This window comes from Vanellus vanellus (genome assembly GCF_965231255.1).
Source record: "Vanellus vanellus genome assembly, chromosome: 1".
In the NCBI taxonomy this organism is placed as follows: Eukaryota; Metazoa; Chordata; class Aves; order Charadriiformes; family Charadriidae; genus Vanellus; species Vanellus vanellus.
In genome coordinates this window covers 160,426,260-160,445,557 of record NC_138905.1, presented here as the reverse complement: position 1 = coordinate 160,445,557, position 19,298 = coordinate 160,426,260, and the positions used below count along the sequence as shown (strand labels likewise).

At 39.9% G+C, this 19,298-nt stretch overlaps 2 protein-coding genes across 3 annotated transcripts; one reads left to right on the top strand and one right to left on the bottom strand.

Moving 5' to 3' along the window:
- The first annotated feature begins 269 nt into the window (after positions 1 to 269).
- On the top strand, positions 270 to 7,111 carry TEX30 (testis expressed 30). 2 transcript variants are annotated; one of them, XM_082480190.1, is made up of 5 exons: positions 270 to 297; positions 2,197 to 2,427; positions 3,573 to 3,624; positions 5,191 to 5,396; positions 6,594 to 7,111. In XM_082480190.1, exons 1-5 carry the CDS (start codon positions 280 to 282, stop codon positions 6,765 to 6,767), a joined length of 681 nt encoding a protein of 226 aa, XP_082336316.1. In that variant the 5' UTR covers positions 270 to 279; the 3' UTR covers positions 6,768 to 7,111. The 2 variants fall into 2 exon arrangements, with proteins under 2 accessions (XP_082336316.1, XP_082336317.1); XM_082480191.1 differs by lacking the exon at positions 270 to 297 and adding an exon at positions 1,171 to 1,243.
- A 1,758-nt stretch (positions 7,112 to 8,869) lies between these two features.
- On the bottom strand, positions 8,870 to 17,792 carry POGLUT2 (protein O-glucosyltransferase 2). The gene is made up of 9 exons (XM_082484384.1): positions 17,534 to 17,792; positions 16,910 to 17,115; positions 16,520 to 16,597; positions 12,508 to 12,680; positions 11,225 to 11,462; positions 10,426 to 10,635; positions 9,986 to 10,075; positions 9,341 to 9,445; positions 8,870 to 9,124 (listed from the first exon to the last, which is right to left on the bottom strand). Exons 1-9 carry the CDS (start codon positions 17,613 to 17,615, stop codon positions 9,107 to 9,109), a joined length of 1,200 nt encoding a protein of 399 aa, XP_082340510.1. The 5' UTR covers positions 17,616 to 17,792; the 3' UTR covers positions 8,870 to 9,106.
- Positions 17,793 to 19,298: the final 1,506 nt, after the last annotated feature.

The window sequence follows — 19,298 nt, the reverse complement described above, 5'->3', positions numbered from 1 at the left end:
AGGCCAAGGGCCGAGACCGCCTGCCCCCACCCGAGTAGGCTGCGCGCCGCGCCGCCCGGCTGCCTCCAGCCTCCCCTGCCCGCCATGATCTCCCCTCACAGCCCCACTCAGCGCGCGGGCCGGCTGCCTAACCCCGCCCTTCGCCTTTCGGGGCGGGGCCTCGCACCCCTGTGAGCCAATCAAGCACGGCACCAGCCAGCCGCCCGGGGGAAGACCTCTTTAAGCGGCGGGGGAGAGGAGGGCTGTCATTCAAGTGACGTCACGGGGCCGGGGGGCGGCATGAGCGGGCCGGCAGAGGTATGGCCGCTGCCCTCCTCCTGGCGTGGGGGGAGTGCTGAGCACAGCTGCCCCTTCACCTGTGGAGGAGGCCGGCGGGTCGGGAGGCGGGCTGCTTCCCTCGGCGGAGGGGCTCGTGAGGCCCTGAGCCCGGGGGCAGCCCCGCGGCCTAGGCGGGCCTGGGCGCCCCGCGGGGGCTACCGGCGCTCGGGGCGGCCCCGGGCTGCTGTGGGGAGGCCGCAGGGTGCTTGGTCTGGCCCGGCTGAAGGCGGAGCAAGCCGCCCCGTGGGAGTCCGTGTGCCTCTTTTGCCTTCGGATATGGGAGGTCCTGCAGCAGCTGCCGTTCCCCTCTGAGGAGCTTCCAGAGCTAGGGGGGAGGTTGGGGTGTGTGTGGGGGTGTGCAGCCGCCTCTGCCTTCCCAGGAGAGGTGTAAACATGGCTGTTGGCTAGCTGAGCCCCGCCTGGCCTGGTGTCTTCCCTGGGCAGCGCCCCGGTGGTCAGGAAGCAGCAGCTCGGGCTGGTTCAGACTTCAGCCCATCTCTGTGCTGTGTGCAGGGTGGCTGCTGGCTGTCCCACAGGTCCAGCCGCCAACCTCTGTCCGGCACCTTCCCCCCCCCCCATTTCAGCTGGGCAGAGGCTGTAAAGCTGTCAGCTCGGTGAGACCGCTGACAGCCACCTTCTTCTCTGCGCAGTGCCTCTGCAGGACCACTGCCAAGGGGGGACTTGGGGAGGCAGCGGTGACATGAAATAATGTTTCATTCCAGCCCCGGGGTGTTCTCCATTTTGCTTTCAGAAGATGCAGCGCCTATGGGGGTGCATGTGCTGTGCAGTCCCCTTTCATTCAGCTCAACATCAGCTGGTTTTGTGTCTCATTCAGCTCCTCCAGATGACTGTCACCACCGAAGGCCCTCTGCCAGCCTGACACTGGCTTTGTCTGAATCTGAGCTGTCTCCTGTCCGTGGGGAAAGTTCAGTCTTTTACTATACGCAGGCTGCCACTCCATTGAGTGGTTATCACCGTAATTTGGAAATGCTTGCTGGGCTGTGTCTGCATGTCTTAATATTTCTGTGGTTGAGGCTGCTAGTTAGGGAGTGAGTGCCTTGCTTATCTTAGGATATCAGTTATACAAATAAATGGAATATGTATCTTGTGATATCTGCCAATATTTGTTATTGGACACTTAATGAAAAAAGTAAATTGTGTGGTTTTTTTCTTACAATTGTGTGTAGTATCTAAAACTTTTCAAATCCATTTTTTCATAATACTCTTGATTTGGTCTTCTCCCTATGCAATCAAGCTTATACATGGAACCTACAGCTACAGCATTAAACAGTTGCTTCCAGCATGGAGTTCTCTTAATCCTATGTACTCCATATGGCTCTATAGACCCAAAGTAATTTGGTTGTAATAAATGCTTAGAGGCTTCCTTAATTCTTCTATTCAGTAATGTGAGTGAGATAAAAATACTTTTTCCGCTACAGGAAACTAGTTATAGAAGAGTACATATTTCCTATATATTTTAGGTCTTATACAACAGTTAATTTTTCTTATTGTGGAAGACTTAATATTCCAGTCAGTTATGGCAATTGGCTCCCACATAGCTAGATACAGATATATAGAGAAGGTAAGAAGCATTTCATTTTGTGCCTTGAAGCATCCTTTGAAGCTAGGGACGCTTCATTTTCTAATGTAGAAGTTAAGGTGTGGAGTGATAAGGTGACTTGCCCATTTCTGCTTGCAAAATCTTTGAGCCAGAGGTAGAGTTACTCATTTAGTACTCTTCAACAGAAAAAAATAAAAGTCAACTAGCAGTTTTGGTTTCTTTCTTAATTGTCTGATTGTTCTTTATAATGTGTAGGCTGGGAACATGCTTGCTTTTCTTTTTATTTGTAATTACATTGGGTTTTGTTTCATTTCTAGGTTAAAGTGAAAATACCTTTTGGAAACAAGTATCTTGATGGTATCTTTTCTGTCCCAGAGAAGAAATCAACATGTGGAGTGATTCTTACCCATGGAGCTGGAGGAGATATGAATTTCCCTCACTTAGTGTCTTTGGCAGCCTATCTTGCATCCCATGGTGTTCTGTGCCTGCGGTTTACTTGTAAAGGCCTTAACATTGCTTATAGGACTAAGGCCTTCAAAGCAGTTGTGGTAAGAAGCGACCAAATTATGCCAAAGCTTAAATCTATGGGTGTCACTTTCTGGGTTCACTGTCTGTGAACACAAACAGCAGGGGCAATTTTTATGTGGGCAGTAGCTGGAACAGCTGCAGCAAGTAGTTTAAACTTGTTATATGTGTGTGTTTTATCTCTTTTTGCTGCTGCTATGTTATTTAAGATGTTCTTGTATATCTAGATTTTATTAAAATGAGCAACCTTTTTCCACTTATCTTCCCGCTCTGGAGTGCGTAGGAAAGAGTGGAAATTTTCACCTGATTAGCTACTAGGGCATGGGAAGGTGGCTTGAGTGCTTTTCATTGAGCATCAGACATTTTTATCAAGGAACTTAAGTCCAGTTCTTAAGGAATTCATTTGTATGATGCCATTGTGATTATATGCACATTAATTTGAGATCAGACTTTGCTAGCTTTAATGAGGATCTGTTCTCCATTCTTTTTTGAAGAAGCATAATGTTGTTAGTGAGTTTATATCAATATGCTGCTGTGTAAAGTTAAAGGCCTCTGCTAAGATATCATCTAATTAATTTCCTAAAAACTGAAAAATTTGTTGCTGAATTTTGTCTTCTCTGTCAGACATAGAATCATAGAATCACAGAATCATAGAATGGTTTGGGTTGGAAGGGACCTTAAAGATCATCTAGTCCCAACCCCGCTGCCATGGGCAGGGATACCTCCCACTACACCAGGTTGCTCAAAGCCCCCCCACATAACAGATTGTGTCTTAAACTTTTTGCTGCAAATATGTGACCTCGGTCTCAGTGAAGAGCATTTTTGCTAACTTGTTTTACTTTGTGGTGGGCTAAGAGTGTTCATGTGGTCTGTTACTAGAACTGAGTTGATAGAGAGTATCTGTTTATGTCTTGGTAACTTGACAGGGCATCGGAAATTTTAGACATGCTGAGAACTAACATGAAATTGCTTATATTTACTATGTTGTTACTGCAAAATGTTATGAAATCATTTGTGTGAAAAAACAAGATAGCAACTTCTATCTGTTTGATCAGCAGTGCTGAAAGAGTTTCCCATTTTGGTTAGTAGCTACAAACAAAAAAAAATCCCCTCCTCTCAGCTGCCTTAATTCTGACTTGTAATGTTTCTCTTTATCTTATTTCTTTAGGAATACTTAAAGCTTTCTGATGATTATAAACTTTCAGGTGTCTTCCTTGCAGGTATTGTTTTTATTACCTATAATTTTCTGTCTTATACTGTCTGTAACGATAGCAGTCTGTAATTAGTCCATTTTTTAAGTCTGTCCCACTTTGGTAAGAAGTAAAGGAACAGATGTGGATGACGGGTTTCAGTTTGAGGTGGGCATTAAAAGCTTGCTGTCTAAAGTGGGAACAAGCTGAATAAACTCCCCTTAGTCAATATTGCCTCAGGAGAGCAATTCAGCTGCCTGCTAGGAGAACCTCCTTTACAAAGAGCTGAATGCTCTGTCGTCTTCGTTAATTGATTAGCAGTCCACTGACTGTCATGGGAACGTAGGTGCCAAGCCCACTTACAGGTCTGCATTTGGTGTCCGAATGCCACCAGCCCTGTTGCTGGTGGCTGCATGGGGTGAGTGGGCAGCTCGGCTCTCTCGCGGCTGGCATGAGCAGCTCTGCTTCTCAGGTCGCAAAGGGGAACATCCAGCCTGCCACTTTCACCATGTTCTTTTGGGAGGGAGCATGGCTGTCTAGACCTACTCGCCCTCCTTGTGATGCCACAGATTTCACTCCAGAAGGAGGATGGAAAGAGCAATAGACTGTGCTTTCCAGGTGCTTTGGGATAAAACTTCCTTGTTGCTTCTAAGTGACAGGGCATGAGTTCTCTGATAATCCATGTGTACTTTTTAATGGCGGGTCTTGAAGAATTCCACTTACTAGTAAATGCAAAACCATTTTGGCAAAGCAGGTTTTGGTAGATAAAACCTAGTGACAGATATGAAATCAGTTATGTTATGTGAAAAAGGGAAGTAGATGGGTGTGATTAGGAATAACTTGATACGGGAAACCCTGAATGCTCTCTGACTAAGTGAAACCAAATCTGCGCTGATGCAAGTTAATCCCACTGGAATCAGCCACTTCTAACACTCAATTACAGAGCATTGTCAGCTCATATGCCTCTTTGAGGAGATATTTTGATATCCCCTTGCTCTTACTGACTGACCTCATGCTACAAGTTCACACTTTAGTTTTGTTTTTTTTTTTTTCCTCCCTTCTACTTTTACTTTTAGGCTGAAGGTTGAGGTGTGCATAAACACTTGCTGGATTTGTTTTGGGAGTAAGGTGCATAAACTTTCATTTTAATTTGAGCAGATTAAGGTTGCATGAAAAAAATTATACAAGGTAATAGCATTCCACATGGAATTTCAAGGGTTTGGAGCATAGGACCTGTCCCTCTTTTCCTTCTCCCCCCAGGATGGGTGGCTGTTCGTTCCTGTATTGCAAAGGATCCTTCTCCATTTTTCTTTTTTTTTTTTTTTTTCCTTTTTTTTTCCCCCCTGCTTCTTTTTTTTAAATGGGGATGTGAAAGCATAATATGACCAGCCAAATATTTTAGCAGAAAATGTTGAAATTAGGATTAATATTTTTCATGGAATAGATGAATAAGAGCATCTCTAGCATCTTGTACTACTGGTATGCTGTAATACATTCAGTTGGATTGTTTTTAGGAGTTGTTTACTCAAACAGAATGTGGATGAGATGACAGCGGATACGCTTTTTTTTTTTTCTTTATTTTAACATGGGAGAAAGGCCGTTCCATGGGCTCACGAGCTGCTGCCTCTGTGATACGTCATCTTAGCCAAGAGGATGATGATGACTTCATTCAAGGTCTAGTATGCTTGTCTTACCCATTGCATCGACCAAAACTTCAGTCCAAGCTCCGGGATGAAGATTTATTGTTTATCAGGTGTCCGGTGTTGTTTGTCTCTGGATCAGCAGATGAGATGTGTGAAAAAGTGAGTACTCTTGTAAATCCTGCTGTGAAGGGGCAGTATGGAGGAATAGGAATGAGTCTGAGTGACATCTGTACCAATATACACAGCTGTGGCTTTGATTAACAGCCTTCTCTAAATACATATATATATATATATCTTCTGAAGGGAAGCCTTGGGTAGGAAACTTCACAGGACATGAAGAAGCCTGAGGGTGCTTTATTTTGCTGCTTATATCTTCTGGATCGTGCTTGATCATCCACTTTAGCAAACTCACCTTTGGGCCACTAAAATACTGCGAATTTAAATGTTTTGCAGTTTTTTATAGGATTGTACAAATTAAAAGCGGCCTATGGAAGGAGCAAGTTATTTGCTATTCTGTTTTAACCGTGTCAGGTTACAAAACGTAAACTCTGTGCGGTGCGACCAATTTCACATTCATTGCATTTTCATGACAAATTCTTCTAGCAAAGCAGTGCTACCCTCAAATCAGACTTCTGTGGTAGAAAGCGATATTTTTGTAGAGATGAAGAACAGGTGTGCAGAGATGAGACTACAGTGGTTTCCTGCCTTGTTTTCTTGCAAAATAGTTATCTGTTATTCTTGAACTGTTGAGCTTGAATTTGGGACTGCGTGCAATTGGTATTTTCTATGCTTGGACAGTTTCTAAGGAGTTGTAATGCTTCCGTGAGGAGTTGTCACCAAAATAAGTCAGGCTAGCAACCAGCAGATCCCTGGAGTGCCCTCTTTATGGGGTAATCTATAAGACTTTCTGAGCTGGTTCTTAGATCTGTTTGCTGAGAAAGTTGAACAGTCAAATCCAGTCTCTAGGGAATTATATTGCTGCTCTGCCACTGTAGACAACTCTGATGTAAGAACTTTTACCATTTTATTGCTAGTGCTACCCTCTGGCAGTGAAAGTGGATTTCTTTGTCCTTCCTCCTTTGTGGGGAAGGAGCCAGCACAGGGCTGTGACCTTTGCAGTTTTTTAAGTTCTAATTCTCTATTATGTTGTGTGAGGGCTAACCTTTGAGGAAATTCCATTACTGAACACAGTGTGATCACATCTTCTCCATCACGGTGTTTTTAATGTGCACGCGGATCCATTTCGTTTTTAAGAGCTGCCTGTTATGTGTTGCACAAGCAAAGCAAGAGACATCTATGAGTTGCATGGTTTGTAGCAGCTGATTCCCTGAATTTTCATTCTTGTTTTCTTCACAGCAACTGCTAGAAGGTGTGGCAAGCAAAATGAAAGCCCCTAAAAAGATCCATTGGATTGATAAAGCAAACCATGGGATGGCAGTCAAAGGACGAACGATAGATGATGTCATGGAAGAAATAAATGGACAAGTTTTTTCTTGGCTTAGAGAGAACGTTGAACTAGAGCACAAATGATTTGCAGTGTTTAAGCGGCATCTTCATTTAGTTGTTCCTAAATGCAGCAAATTAAGAGTTTGTTATTTCTGAGACACTTTTTAAAACAGTTATTTTCAGAGGTTTAAGTGTAAATACAAATAAAACATTTTTCCGTGAATGAAAAATGTTATGCAAAACAATAAAGAATTTTTTTTAAAGGAAGTACAGAAAATTTACCAAATATTTAATACCACAGCAGCATTGTTTTCTGTGTTTCTATGCAAATAACTGTATAGAACACCCAGTGCTCTGCATTAACACCTGAATGCTTTTGACTGGTATTTGAAGTAATATGCTGGAAAGAATCTATTTTGACAGCAAATCTTTAGATGCATTTCATTTCTGAGTATATTACTGATGCTGTACTTGTTTGAAATTTGTAGAATTCTGTTAATTTGTAGAATTCTGGATCATGTCCTCTGAGGCTGGCCAGCACAGATTGTGCTACCTTGGTGCTGTATGCTGGCACTCCAGTGTGCTTCAAAACCAGTGATGCAGGGAATCTGTCATCATTTGCAACGTCACTACCCCGAGGAGCTGGATTCTCGGCTTGTGTGGGAAGGAGGAGGTAGTGCAGGCACGGTTACGCATGAGAAGCAAAGAACATGGGTCAGTTTTGAAAAGTCACCCTCCAGCAACTTTCCTTGCGTAAAGGACTGACCGCAGAGGCCCTCTGTAGAGATGGGCATGGAAGGCTTTTAAATGAAAACCGATAAAAGACAAATTATGTTTATACTTGTGGAGGAACTCCTGGAGGAGGAAGCAGTTATGACAGGTTGCAAGGGGCTTCTGTCAGGAGGGCTCAGAAGAGGCAGGTGGGGGTCTGGACTTCATTATCCATTAGCAGAAGGAACTCAGGTCTTCAACCAAGCTCTGATGTTGCAGAGTGGATGAAATGCTTTGTGTGTGCTTGCAGCTGCAGCCGTCCCCAGTATGGGCTATGAGTGACCTGTTGGTATAACCAAAGGTTATAGCAATCTATTAATTGCTTCCAGCCAAGTCATCAGCAAGTATCAGCTGAATGATGACCCCTGAGATTAAATAGCTGTTTGGTCCTGAGAAAAGCATCTTGGCATTGTCTCCCGAGATGGAGGTCTCGTCTCCACTGTCACGAGTTCCTAAAACCTGCTCTGGTCATTCTGCATCTTTATAGCTTGCAGCAGCGCTGTGACCAGCTGAACATGAGCAGGCAGCTTTAGCCTGGAGGTTGTTCTTGGGAGGAGCTGTTGTGTGCAACAGTGCAGAGCTGCTTAATCGGACTTTGAGTCAGCCCTGGTGAGCCAAGAAGATTTCTGTGATGTTTTGGCCAGGTGCTTAGATCAGATAGCTTTTTAAAAGTCAGATACAATATTCTTCTGTTGTTTCTCATGAGATGCCTCAAGAATGCTGATCTCCCAGCAGTAATATTGTTCAATAAGGAAAGCAAACATCTAAATATTCGTGAAGACAATAACCATGTGGTTTTTACATTGACTGGTTGCGTTACAGAGCAAATAAATCCTCGCTTTGGATTGGAAAGGTGCTAACTTTAGAATCTGATAAATTTAGGCTCGACTTTAAATCCACCTATGGATCATTTTCAGATGATGTTGATATGCTTAAAAGTAATAGTTGAATTACTTACTATCAGTGGAAAGCAGGTATTATAAAAACAGACTAGACTGTTGGAACACTGATTGGTTTAGTTTCAGTAGTCACTGTTCAATGCTACTTAATTCTTTTACATATTGCCAAAGAGACTGAGTGTCACAGACAAAGCATCTGTGAAAATCATATGGAACTTAAAACTTTTATCTAATAAAGTGTCAATAGCACTGTGTTTTTCCTTCAGGTTGAAAAGTTCTATTATAAAACCCACATCATTGTCTTTGAGAATACTGATTCTCTCAGAAGGAACAAAATTATGGTCTGAAAAAGACAACTTTGGATAAATACATGGGGTTGGGGGGGGGTGTAGATTTACAATTCTTGTCTGCCCTTTTTTACAGAATATGCTTGTGAATAGACTCAGTATAACAAGCATGAATAAAAAGTATCTGCGTTTCTAAGGGATCTCAGGACAGTAGTAACACATGACTGATACAAACATTTTTTATTTAAAAAAAAAATTATAAAACTGTTTTTGAACAAGGCTCTGCAACCACTGCATGATAAAAAGGAGATGGGGGTGCTTGGTCTTCTTCCACATGTAGATCATGACACGGTAAACTTCATAACAGCCACTGACATTATCCATTGGCATCCAAGTTTTTCTTCTTTCCTTAAGAAGACAATCTGAATGTAGGTAGATATTAAAAAAGTGATTTTATTTTTTTCTATCAGAGTTCGTCTTTGGCCTGCAGTCAAGAAAGAAGAAACATTTTTCAGTTAATTGGAAACTGAATTTTTAACTGTCTAGTCCTGCAAATATATGGAGAAATGTTTCTAAGTTTGACAACCGTTAATGGTCTGGTAACTGATACCATGGGGTATTGAGCAATGGCTGTTCCAATTTAGTTGAGTGAGAACTGAAGACATCCAGCACTTTAGATTTAATGCTGTATACACTGTACCTTTTTTCTGTGGCAAGTACATGGAAAAAGGTCATCATCAGGCTGTGGCACTTTCTCCATCCCATCTCTGATTTTTGGCTCACTCACTTGCAAGCTGGCATATTCCTAGTTTTAAAAAAAGGAAGTTATTGTTAATTTATAAGCTTGTTAGATTGTACACCCGGTTGTAAATACTGTACCAACTCAGCGGAGTAACTCTGTAAAAACTCTGGGGCTACACAATCTGTTACTCTACACTGTGTCCCAGGCAGGGTAAGCAGATACTTAACTGCTGACAGGAGCCCCTTCGGGTGCCTCACTGGAGTTTTGGTATCTCAGTGCTAATGCACAGATATTTTCAGCTGTTGTTCACAGGGTGTGTGTCTGATGTGGAATTCATTGATCACTGTGGGCAACATATTCTTGCAGATTAGATCAAGATTTATGGGATCCGATTGCTTCTCTCAAAGTGCCAGCGTAGTCTTAAGGGGTTTCATAGGAAATAACTGCATGCAATGTTTGTAAACCAACCGAAGTTATTAATTGCTGCTGTTTGCTTTGTGGCTTCAAGTACCGGACTGGCCAATTTCCAGCAGCTCCGTTGGCCTTAATTTTTTCTGTGGGATTTCTAATTTTTGTGGTAGTAACAACTAAAAATATACTAACCTGGAAAAGTTTGAAATAGTAACAAAAAATGTGATCTCCCATGAGATTGTTTCTTGCAAATTCTTGTCCAGATTTTGCAATATTTTTTGCCTGTCAAAGAAAATAAAAGGGTTTTTTTAATTCTCAAAAAATAGTAGTTATTTCAGGATGCCAGCATTGATTCTGGAGTTAATTATAGTGTTGACAGTTCAAGGTAACTTATTTATTTTTATTTAAGGTTTCTTAAAAGTTTTATGAAAATACTCTTAATTTTTCCAAAGTTCAACTTAATTTCAAATTAAGGGCAGTATTATGTATTTTTTAAAAAGTGTTTTATTTGTAGAGTTGATGACAATAACTTCAAAAAAAACAAACTATTGGAAGGATTTGAAAGAAATGCACTTTTTGCTCTCTCTATTTTGTCTAGAAACATTGCTGAGTACTTCTAAATGTATATTTACCTCTTCATCATGCTCTTTGGCCCACTGCAGTTTTTCTAGTAGATCACTTAGGTCACTTTTAAATGGAATATAATGTTTCCATGGCTGCAGCTCGTTATAAAAATGCTCATAATAGATGGAGTCTTGCTTTAGCACCACACTGTTTCCTGCTAGTAGATAAGGCAATCTGTATGCTGCCACTGTGCCATCAATATTAATTTGATATTTATACTGGAAAGAAAATGACCACAGGTTATTAACAAACAGAAGGTCCAAGTAGCTTGGTTAGGTTATATTATTCTGAGGGCACTGGTATTACTGACTTGCCGATATTGAGAAATGTAGGATTGGCTAGGCAAGCATCAATGTTTAAGTAGCTTTTATTATTTAGTTTGGAATTCATCACAGTGCAGGGTACAGAGAGATGCCCTCTTCATCAATTAAGTTCTCCGGAAATTCTTAGACGCTCATCCTCAGATGTAAGGGTAGATGTGTCACTTCATCCACTGATTTTCCCACTATGTTAGTTATGTTAGTAGACCTGATCGCTGAATCAGGAAAAAGAAATAAAAAGGAACTTGGAGTTATATAGATTACACAAGGTTCTACAGAACCTTTAGATGTAAATAAAACATTGTTATCCGCAGTGCTAGAGCTACATAGCAGTTAATCCCACTGGAAGGGATGCCTGTTCATGCTTGTTATTGGTGTTGTGCTGAAAAACTAAAAATCACTTTATTATCAGTAATATATACAAAGTTATTTGATAACGGGAAACACTGAAGAACCTAGTTCTATGAACAATGGGTTAGTGGCTTACCTTAAAAAAATCAAAAAATGAAATATGCTTAACAATGGGGCCATAGAGATTTTCATCATGTTTGAAAAAAAAGAAGTTTGTGAAAGCAGCATCTATGATCTCTGGGTATTTTCTGCTCAGTTTTACAAGTTCAAGCCTCTCTTTGCGGCTGTCACGTCCTCTCCAGAATGCCGTGCTATTCTTGTCTTCCCATGATGGGCCAGTATTTGCTTGAACTGACATCATATCCAGACTGACTCTGGAGGAGAAAGAAGGGATTTAATAGTGAAGCCTACAGGAAATTTCTTTAAGTACAATTACTTAAAAGACTACAGTACAAATAGGCAAATACCAAGGATGAAGGCAAGTCATGAGCACGCTCATATATGTATTGTATCGGTATTTTTGCAGCGATAAAAATAGATAAGGAATGTCACGCTCACAGGCCTGTGGCAAGACAGCATCCGTTCAACGACAACATGGCGTGTGGAAAGAGTACCTGTCAGTTGTCACAGCAGAAAGTGGCTAAAAGTGGTTATGGTTGCCAGACAGATGAAGGTGATGATACAGGGTAATGCAGTAGCTGAGAATGGTGATGAGGCAGTCATGATAGTCCAAAGCAAGGTTTTTATGTAGCTAGCTTAATACAACATATTTCACTTCCTTTGCTAAATTAAAACATGTACACTGGGGGTGTCAGGAGAGAGCAAATTTAGGAAAAGTCTTGACAATAAAGACAAGGGACCTCAACTGCATGCAGTGAAATGATAAACAGACTCAGAGTGGATAACAAAGATCTCTCAGAAACTGGCTTTGTAGTGTTTCAAGATAATGACAGAGCGTTTACTAAGGCCAGTTATCATCAGTAATCAAAGTGGGAGATGGTAGGTCCTAGGCTGAGAATTCTGGCTACGTTTGGCTTTAAAAGGTACAGAAAAAAGATTCTAGGAAAATCAGGAAAAAAGAGGCCTGGCCAGTTATCAATATGTTCATGGGGGGGAAAACAAAGCAAACAAACAAAATACCTACCCTCGAAGTGCTATTTTCAGTGACTTCTTCATCTTTAGATTAACTTTGATTTTTGAAATGAAACAGTGAAGTATTTTAATGTACATCATTTATGTTATACAATACATAACTTGATTAATGGTAAGATATTGATTACACAGTTATTGCCTACCTCTCGGGTGCCAATGCCTCAATGAACAAATAAAGAGCAAAACAGTTAATATACTGTTAATATAAATATCTTTTTGGAAGATCATTCACTGTGAATTTTGTGAAAATTTTAAGCAGCTTCTTACCGTCCCATAGTCTCCAAAACTGAATCTGTTAAGTCATATGTTGGCATGACAATGTCTTTTGACTCACTGGACCCACACCATGAGAAGATGGGGTGCAGGTTCTGTGGGGGCTTCTTTTTCTCCAGAGGCCAGTCCCCCAAATTAACAAAAAATTCTACATCTGGCATTTTCACCTAAACAGAAGCAGAGTAGGCACAAGTTTATTTTAATACAAAGCAGAATTCTCCTGCTGGCATCCTGCATTTTGAAAACAACCTCACTAAGACAAAAAATAGCCAGGTCTCTAATATACTTATGTACCTGTAATAAATTGTTAAAGTTTAGAAACATGTTAGAAGTACTGAGACCACAGAGTAAAACCTACAAGATATTAGTATTATTTTACAAAAGATTTGCACAAAGTCACATAAATGCACTCTCTTTTTTTTAAGGGCTAGGACCACCCCAGTTTAGAGGATGGTTTCTTGTTATACTTTACATGATCAGTCACGCAATCTTTGTACCAGGCTAGCACTGGGATCCAGTAAGCAATCACATAGTTCCAAGGTAACTTAAACCACCTTGTCTGTATGGAAAATTGCTGTTGGGTGGTAAATTAGTTTTCTGTCACATCAGTGAACTGATTTGCCCTGTGTCTGCATGTCAACTAAATCCAACAGAAGAAAAGTAACAGAAATGAAAAGCCATGATGGGAAGACCACATTTAGTCAGTACTGGGGTTAATTATTAAGCATAACATCCTCACTTTTTTTTTATTTTTAAAATAGTTGCTAGTATGGAACCATATCTGAAATTACTGTCGCAGCCAAAAAACCAAGCAAAATACTGTTGATGCCAGGAAATGTTGTAACAGCAAGACATAGGGCATAATTTTGCTGCTATGTGAAACTTCGATGCACCCTCATCTTAAGCATTATGTGTGGTTCTGGTATTTGCAAAATGAAGTAAAAGAAGGTACAATGAAAGGCAGCTACTACGATAGGGATGGACCAGCTGCCTTGTGAGGAGAAACTGAAAATGGTGGGACACTTCCATTTTGAGAGCAGAAGGCTGAAGGCAACATATGGTTGAGTTTTACATGCCCTGAAGGCATGTATAATGTCAGTGCAGAACTGATGCTGTGTCTGTTCTTAGTTCACCCTCTTCATGACATTGATTTTTTTTAAAAGATAAATCTCCACTACACCCACCTTAGTTGCCTCTTTCACAGCAAAAGAATCCTAGTCAAATCAACTTGTCTTTGCATGCCCGAACAGCCTTCTTGCTGTGTAGTTCTTTTTGAGAAAGTGAAATGAGAACTGCACCATTTTCACAAGATAGGTATATTACAGGTTTTATACTGTCACACAATCCTTTTTTCTTTTGTTTTTGTCTCCCTCCTTAGTAAGTCTTAATGGGTATTTGAATATTAGGAACATCTGATTATTATACTGGTATTTTCGGAAAAGTGTTGGAATAACTCCAAGATCTCAGTCCTGACTACTAACAGATAATTTAGAGATCATGATTGTATATACGTGATTAGGACGTTTTTTTCAAGTGTTATCATGAACTATCTTAATATCTACATAAGAAAATATCTTCTCTGAAAAAAGAACAATTATGAATGTTAATAATTCTCAAATGAAAATATACATATACATGTAAAAATAGAACTTAAACATATTGCTGACCCCCCATCATATATATGCATCACAACATTTCTCCTCTCAAATCTCTTTATTCTTCAGATCAGAATGGCTGGTCACAAGCTAACATTTCAGGATTCTTCTGAGGCCGCAATAGGTTTCATTAAGTTTCTAATTTAATTTATCTTTATGGACAGACATAGAAATTAATAATTTGCCAAATATCAAACACCCTCCTGAATAGTTGAAAATAGTCTTCACTAACTTGATGATGTGGGAAAGCCTTTAGCAAAGACATCCAGTATTGCTAAAGACAGAGACCAAAAGCAGTACTTTTTGTCTTCAGTATATGACAGAAAAGGTTTTATTGTGTACCTTCATTTCAAAGGGGGTTTGGCTAAGTGTACTAATCTTCAGCACTAATCTTTATTAGTACAGTGCCACCTACTGGTTATAATGGACATAGAAAAGCTACAAATTACATTTTGTCTACATCCTCAATGGCAGAATCATTCAACAGGTTAAATAATCTTCTCCAACCCAGTAGATCTTTCAGTGACACTGTCTTAATAGAAATTATTGCAGTATTTAATAGGCATGAGACAAATTGTGTTTTCTAGATCTGTAAACAGTTTCTGTCTTTGGAGTTAGCAAATCTTTTCCAACATTTAGCCTTTGATGCAATTTAATTCTGTTATTTCTTGTCCAACACTACTGACACCGAGAACAGCTTAATCTTTCATAAAGCAACCTTTTAGATAATTAAAGGCTCCATTCATGTCTTCGCTTAGACACTGTTAGATGAAACAATCCCCACTTAAATGACCTTAATTTGTATGTCTAGTCATTCTCACCACTTTCCTGTGCAATGTCAGTAATTGAACAATCCTTCTTGAAGCATGACACCCAAAGGCAGACCCAGTAGCATAACTGACCCATTACTAATCCTGAGTATAGTGGAAAGGTTACTTTACATTTCTTTCATGTGTTTGTTCTGTTAATGTGCGTGTTTAGCTTTTCGCAGAGTTGTTAAATTTGTGGTACTGTAACCTTCACACGTTTCTGCAGAAAATAACCATTCACTCCTTGTTTTAAGTAGGTATCATAAGTATATGACTGATCCAGCCTTTGTACGGTATCCTGCCCTTGTCACTTTATTTTATCCATTTTCTATACAATTTCTCTTATTTGTTAAGAAAAATTTTAATTATGATGCTGTACTGTGAGGTGCTTGCAAGCTATTTCATTTTTGTTATCTGAAAATTCAATAAGCATATTCTCTAAGTCCATCATTCAGTCAAGTTATTAAATGGGAACTGAACCTAGGACAAATCACCGAAGAATACATTTGTGACACCTTTCTCCTCTCTGGAAAAATTGTCAACTATTATTTAACTAAGGCTTTCCAAGCAGGTTACAGTAGTTTCTTCCAGGCAAAGTCTTCCTAACTTGTTTGTGAGAAACTTGCGAGACTTACCCTCAAAAGCCTAACTAAAATTAAGATACTTGACATCCATACGGGAAGTCTATTATCTTGCTATAGAAATAAATTATATAGTTATGACTTATTTTATGATAAATCCATGTTGCTTCATACCAATTACCTTATCTTTCAGCTACTTATAAATAATGTGTTCATTTTTTATCAGATTTTTAAGGAATTTTTTTTTGGTGAACAACTCCGTACTTCAGTAGCTCCTCTCTTTTATTTCTTTCCTCTTTAAAAGACAAAGTGCTTTATCTTTTTCAGTCAAAAACAGATATTAACTCGGATATCTTCGTATTTCTCTTACTACACTCTTTATGTAATAATCATACATTTGTGTGTGCTGAAACTTCAGCCCTGCTATATTCTGCCACTATGTACATAATGTCTTTTTTTTTTTTTTCAGAGTTTCCCTAGGGAAGAGTCTGCATGGTCTTGCTTGTACATATGCCACCTGCTGGGCTTTTGGTGCTCTTTCTCAATCCTTCCTGTCTTGTTTCCAACATATGGAATTTAATGGAGACCGATATAAATTCCCTATTTTTTCAGTCATCCTGTAAAAATTACTAGCAGAGACAGAATTTTCTATTAGATGCTACAGGATGATTTATTTAGTCTATAGGGAAAAAAAACCCACACTCTGTCCAAACCTATCGAACTCCCCTATAAATGCTTGCTATTCAATTAATGTTTGTGATACTCCATATACTGATCAGATAGCATTCTAGAACATGCCAACTTCAAACAAGGAAAATGCATCTGACCTTTCTATTATTAATCAAAGAAAATGAAGGGCTTTTTAACAGAAATAGCAATAAATATGCTGAAGTATATTTGTTAAGCCCAGACTTCTATAAATTAGGACATATAGAATAAATGACTGTACAGATGTACTCACTTTTCTTGTCAAAGAAAGCAGTATGGCATCCATGAAAATTCTGAAGCCAACATGTTCCCCATACGTCTTTATATAAACCTGAAAATAAACACAGGTTTTACTGGTCTAGTGTTTTCATTTCAGAGAACGGCTGGCACAATTTAGAGCTCTTTTAATCGCTTAGTAAGTAACTAGTCAGACAGATTGTACAGCTGTATAGATTTATGAATCAGCTGAGAAGCTTTAGAAATCTCATGTCTCAAACTCAGCACAGAAAAGTGACCAAAAAAAAAAAAGACAAGCTTTTTTGTTGCTTCAAAACCAGCCTTTGAACTGGAAAGAGGCAAGCAGCCTAGCTGTATGACTTGCCACCAAATGCCCGTATGGAGTTCAGATCAACCCATTCCATACCTCATTATCTTTGATGGTGTAATGACACAAACTCTGTCTTTGTCCAAACCTCTGTGGAATTTCTTTTGCAATCTTATCTGGATCAACAGTGGGAAAATTTGCTAGATCTCTTTGAATCTGCGGAATGATTTGAGGGCAGTTCATCTCTTCCAGCCATGCACTGCTCTCCTCCTGAGGGCAGTCACAGTTTTCATGGTAAATAGGTCCTATCAGGAACATAATTATTATTTTATTTTTAGTAAGTCACACTATTGAGCTGTTGAGATCAGAAAAGAGGCTCAGGCACTCAGCATTCACTGCTTAGAGACAAACCTTCAGCAACTCTAAGTGGACATGGTTGAACGTTTTTTGATTCCAATGGAGTCATGCCTAACGACATAAATTTCTGTGTGAGCCCTCTACATGTATTTGCTAGGCAACAGCTTCGCAGCATTTGTTTCTTTTTACTATTTTGAATAGTATGTGCAGGACACCTATAATGAATCCATAATTCCAATGGGATTTGATAGTCCCAAGAAGTACTGAGGTCCCGAAGAATCCTATGCTAGTCCTGGAACATATTCTGGGACACAGTTTGTGAGAAAAAGTCACAATAGGAAATCTTTTTGTAGTGCTGCTTCTTACCCTTTAAAATGTACGGAGACTTTGCAACATGTTTCTCTCCAGTTTTGACTTCTATCTTCAGATTTTTGTAGCTTGCATACATCCTGTATCTCACAAGGAAGGAACCATCTTTCCTGTCTAATACTTGCACGCCAACCCGAGTGAACTGTTCATCAGGAGCAGTGATTTTCACCTGGAATGCATTTTCACCTGGTGATGAAGTGAACCTACCAAGACAGTAAGTGGGAGCTCAATAAAAAAGGAATCACACAACACCTTTCTTACTCTGATCCATTCCTTTTCAAGTTGACAGATTTCCAGTGACTTCACTGAGCCACGCTAGGTCTTTATGAGCGCATCCTAATGTTCACAAGCAAGGCATGATTTTGCCGAAGAGAATTTTGTTAGGCTATTTAAAACACCTCATGCTGTCAAAAGCATTAGGTATCAAAGGTTCCAATCAGATGCTCATGAGCACACCTCCAAAATTACTTGGTGCCCTACATGTTGAATAGTGTCAGAAATACATTCTTCAACTATATAGGAACAGAGCACCTTTAAAAATCCAGCATAGCTCTTGATTAGTAGTAGCTCAAGTGTAAAATGACGGGAAGGCAGAAAGCATGCAGACAAATGGATCTTAGTGGATATTATCTTGGTGTCCTGTCCTGTAAGGACAGGACCAGAGTCAATGGTTTTAAATTGAAAGATGGTAGATTTAGATTGGATATAAGGAAGAAATTCTTTATGACGACAGTGGTGAGACACTGGAACAGGTTGCCCAGAGAACCTGAGGATGCCCCATCCCTGGAAGTGTTCAGGGTCAGGCTTGATGGGGCTTTGAACAACCCGATCTATTGAAAGATGTCCCTGTCCATGGCAGGCAGGTTGCACTAGATGATCTTTAAAAGTCTCTTCCAACCCAAACCATTCTATGATTCTATAAAAAAAAAAAAAAAATACCCAAACAAACTTCAGTTTAGCAGCTTAATAAGTCTGTTGTTTTACATACAGAAGCAAAATGTTGCCCGCTTACTTTATTTTCCAAGTATTATTTAAGGAAGTGAACAACAAAGTTAGTTAGACTTCTTAATCACTATGGTAGCTCATACGGGGTGGGGGTAAGGGGGGGGAAAGGATATTACAAATGCATTATAAACATAATAGTGGGATTGTGTAATTCAATGTGTAGTTATGACATTGTGGTAAAATTCAACATACACCAATCACAGAAAAGTCTCCACAAAACCAAATAAAGTAATTTCAAAAATCAGGAAGTTATCACACACAGATGTATTAACAATGTTGGCACAGTCAAAATGCTGCATCTGCCAGCTTTCTTCCACCTTTTTAAACACGGTCCCAAATATTTAGGGAGGGTTTGGGATAAAGAGAGAGTGTGCGGGAGTGGCTGGACTAACAGATTACAGCCCAGCAGCCTGGTCACCTTTCCTGAAACTTGTCCAGAGAGCTGCCAGTTCAACTGCAATACATGAAATAGTTATTGTCCAAGACAAATTGAATTGGCAGCTTCAACTTGTGCGTTCCATGGTGCATCTAATCTGGACAACTTGGATGGAGCACTTTGAGCTCCTGTCCAGCTTGTAGGGTCAGGATTTCTTTCCTGTAGACAATGGAAAGCCATGAGTGTCCTCTGAAATCTAAGTTTATCTATTTCATTTCGGTGAATTTTACTTCATGGTCTATAGAGTACTTCCTAAATGACTCTACTGATCTTGTGCCCATGCATTTAGGAGAAATACTGATGTTCCTAACAGTGGAAACA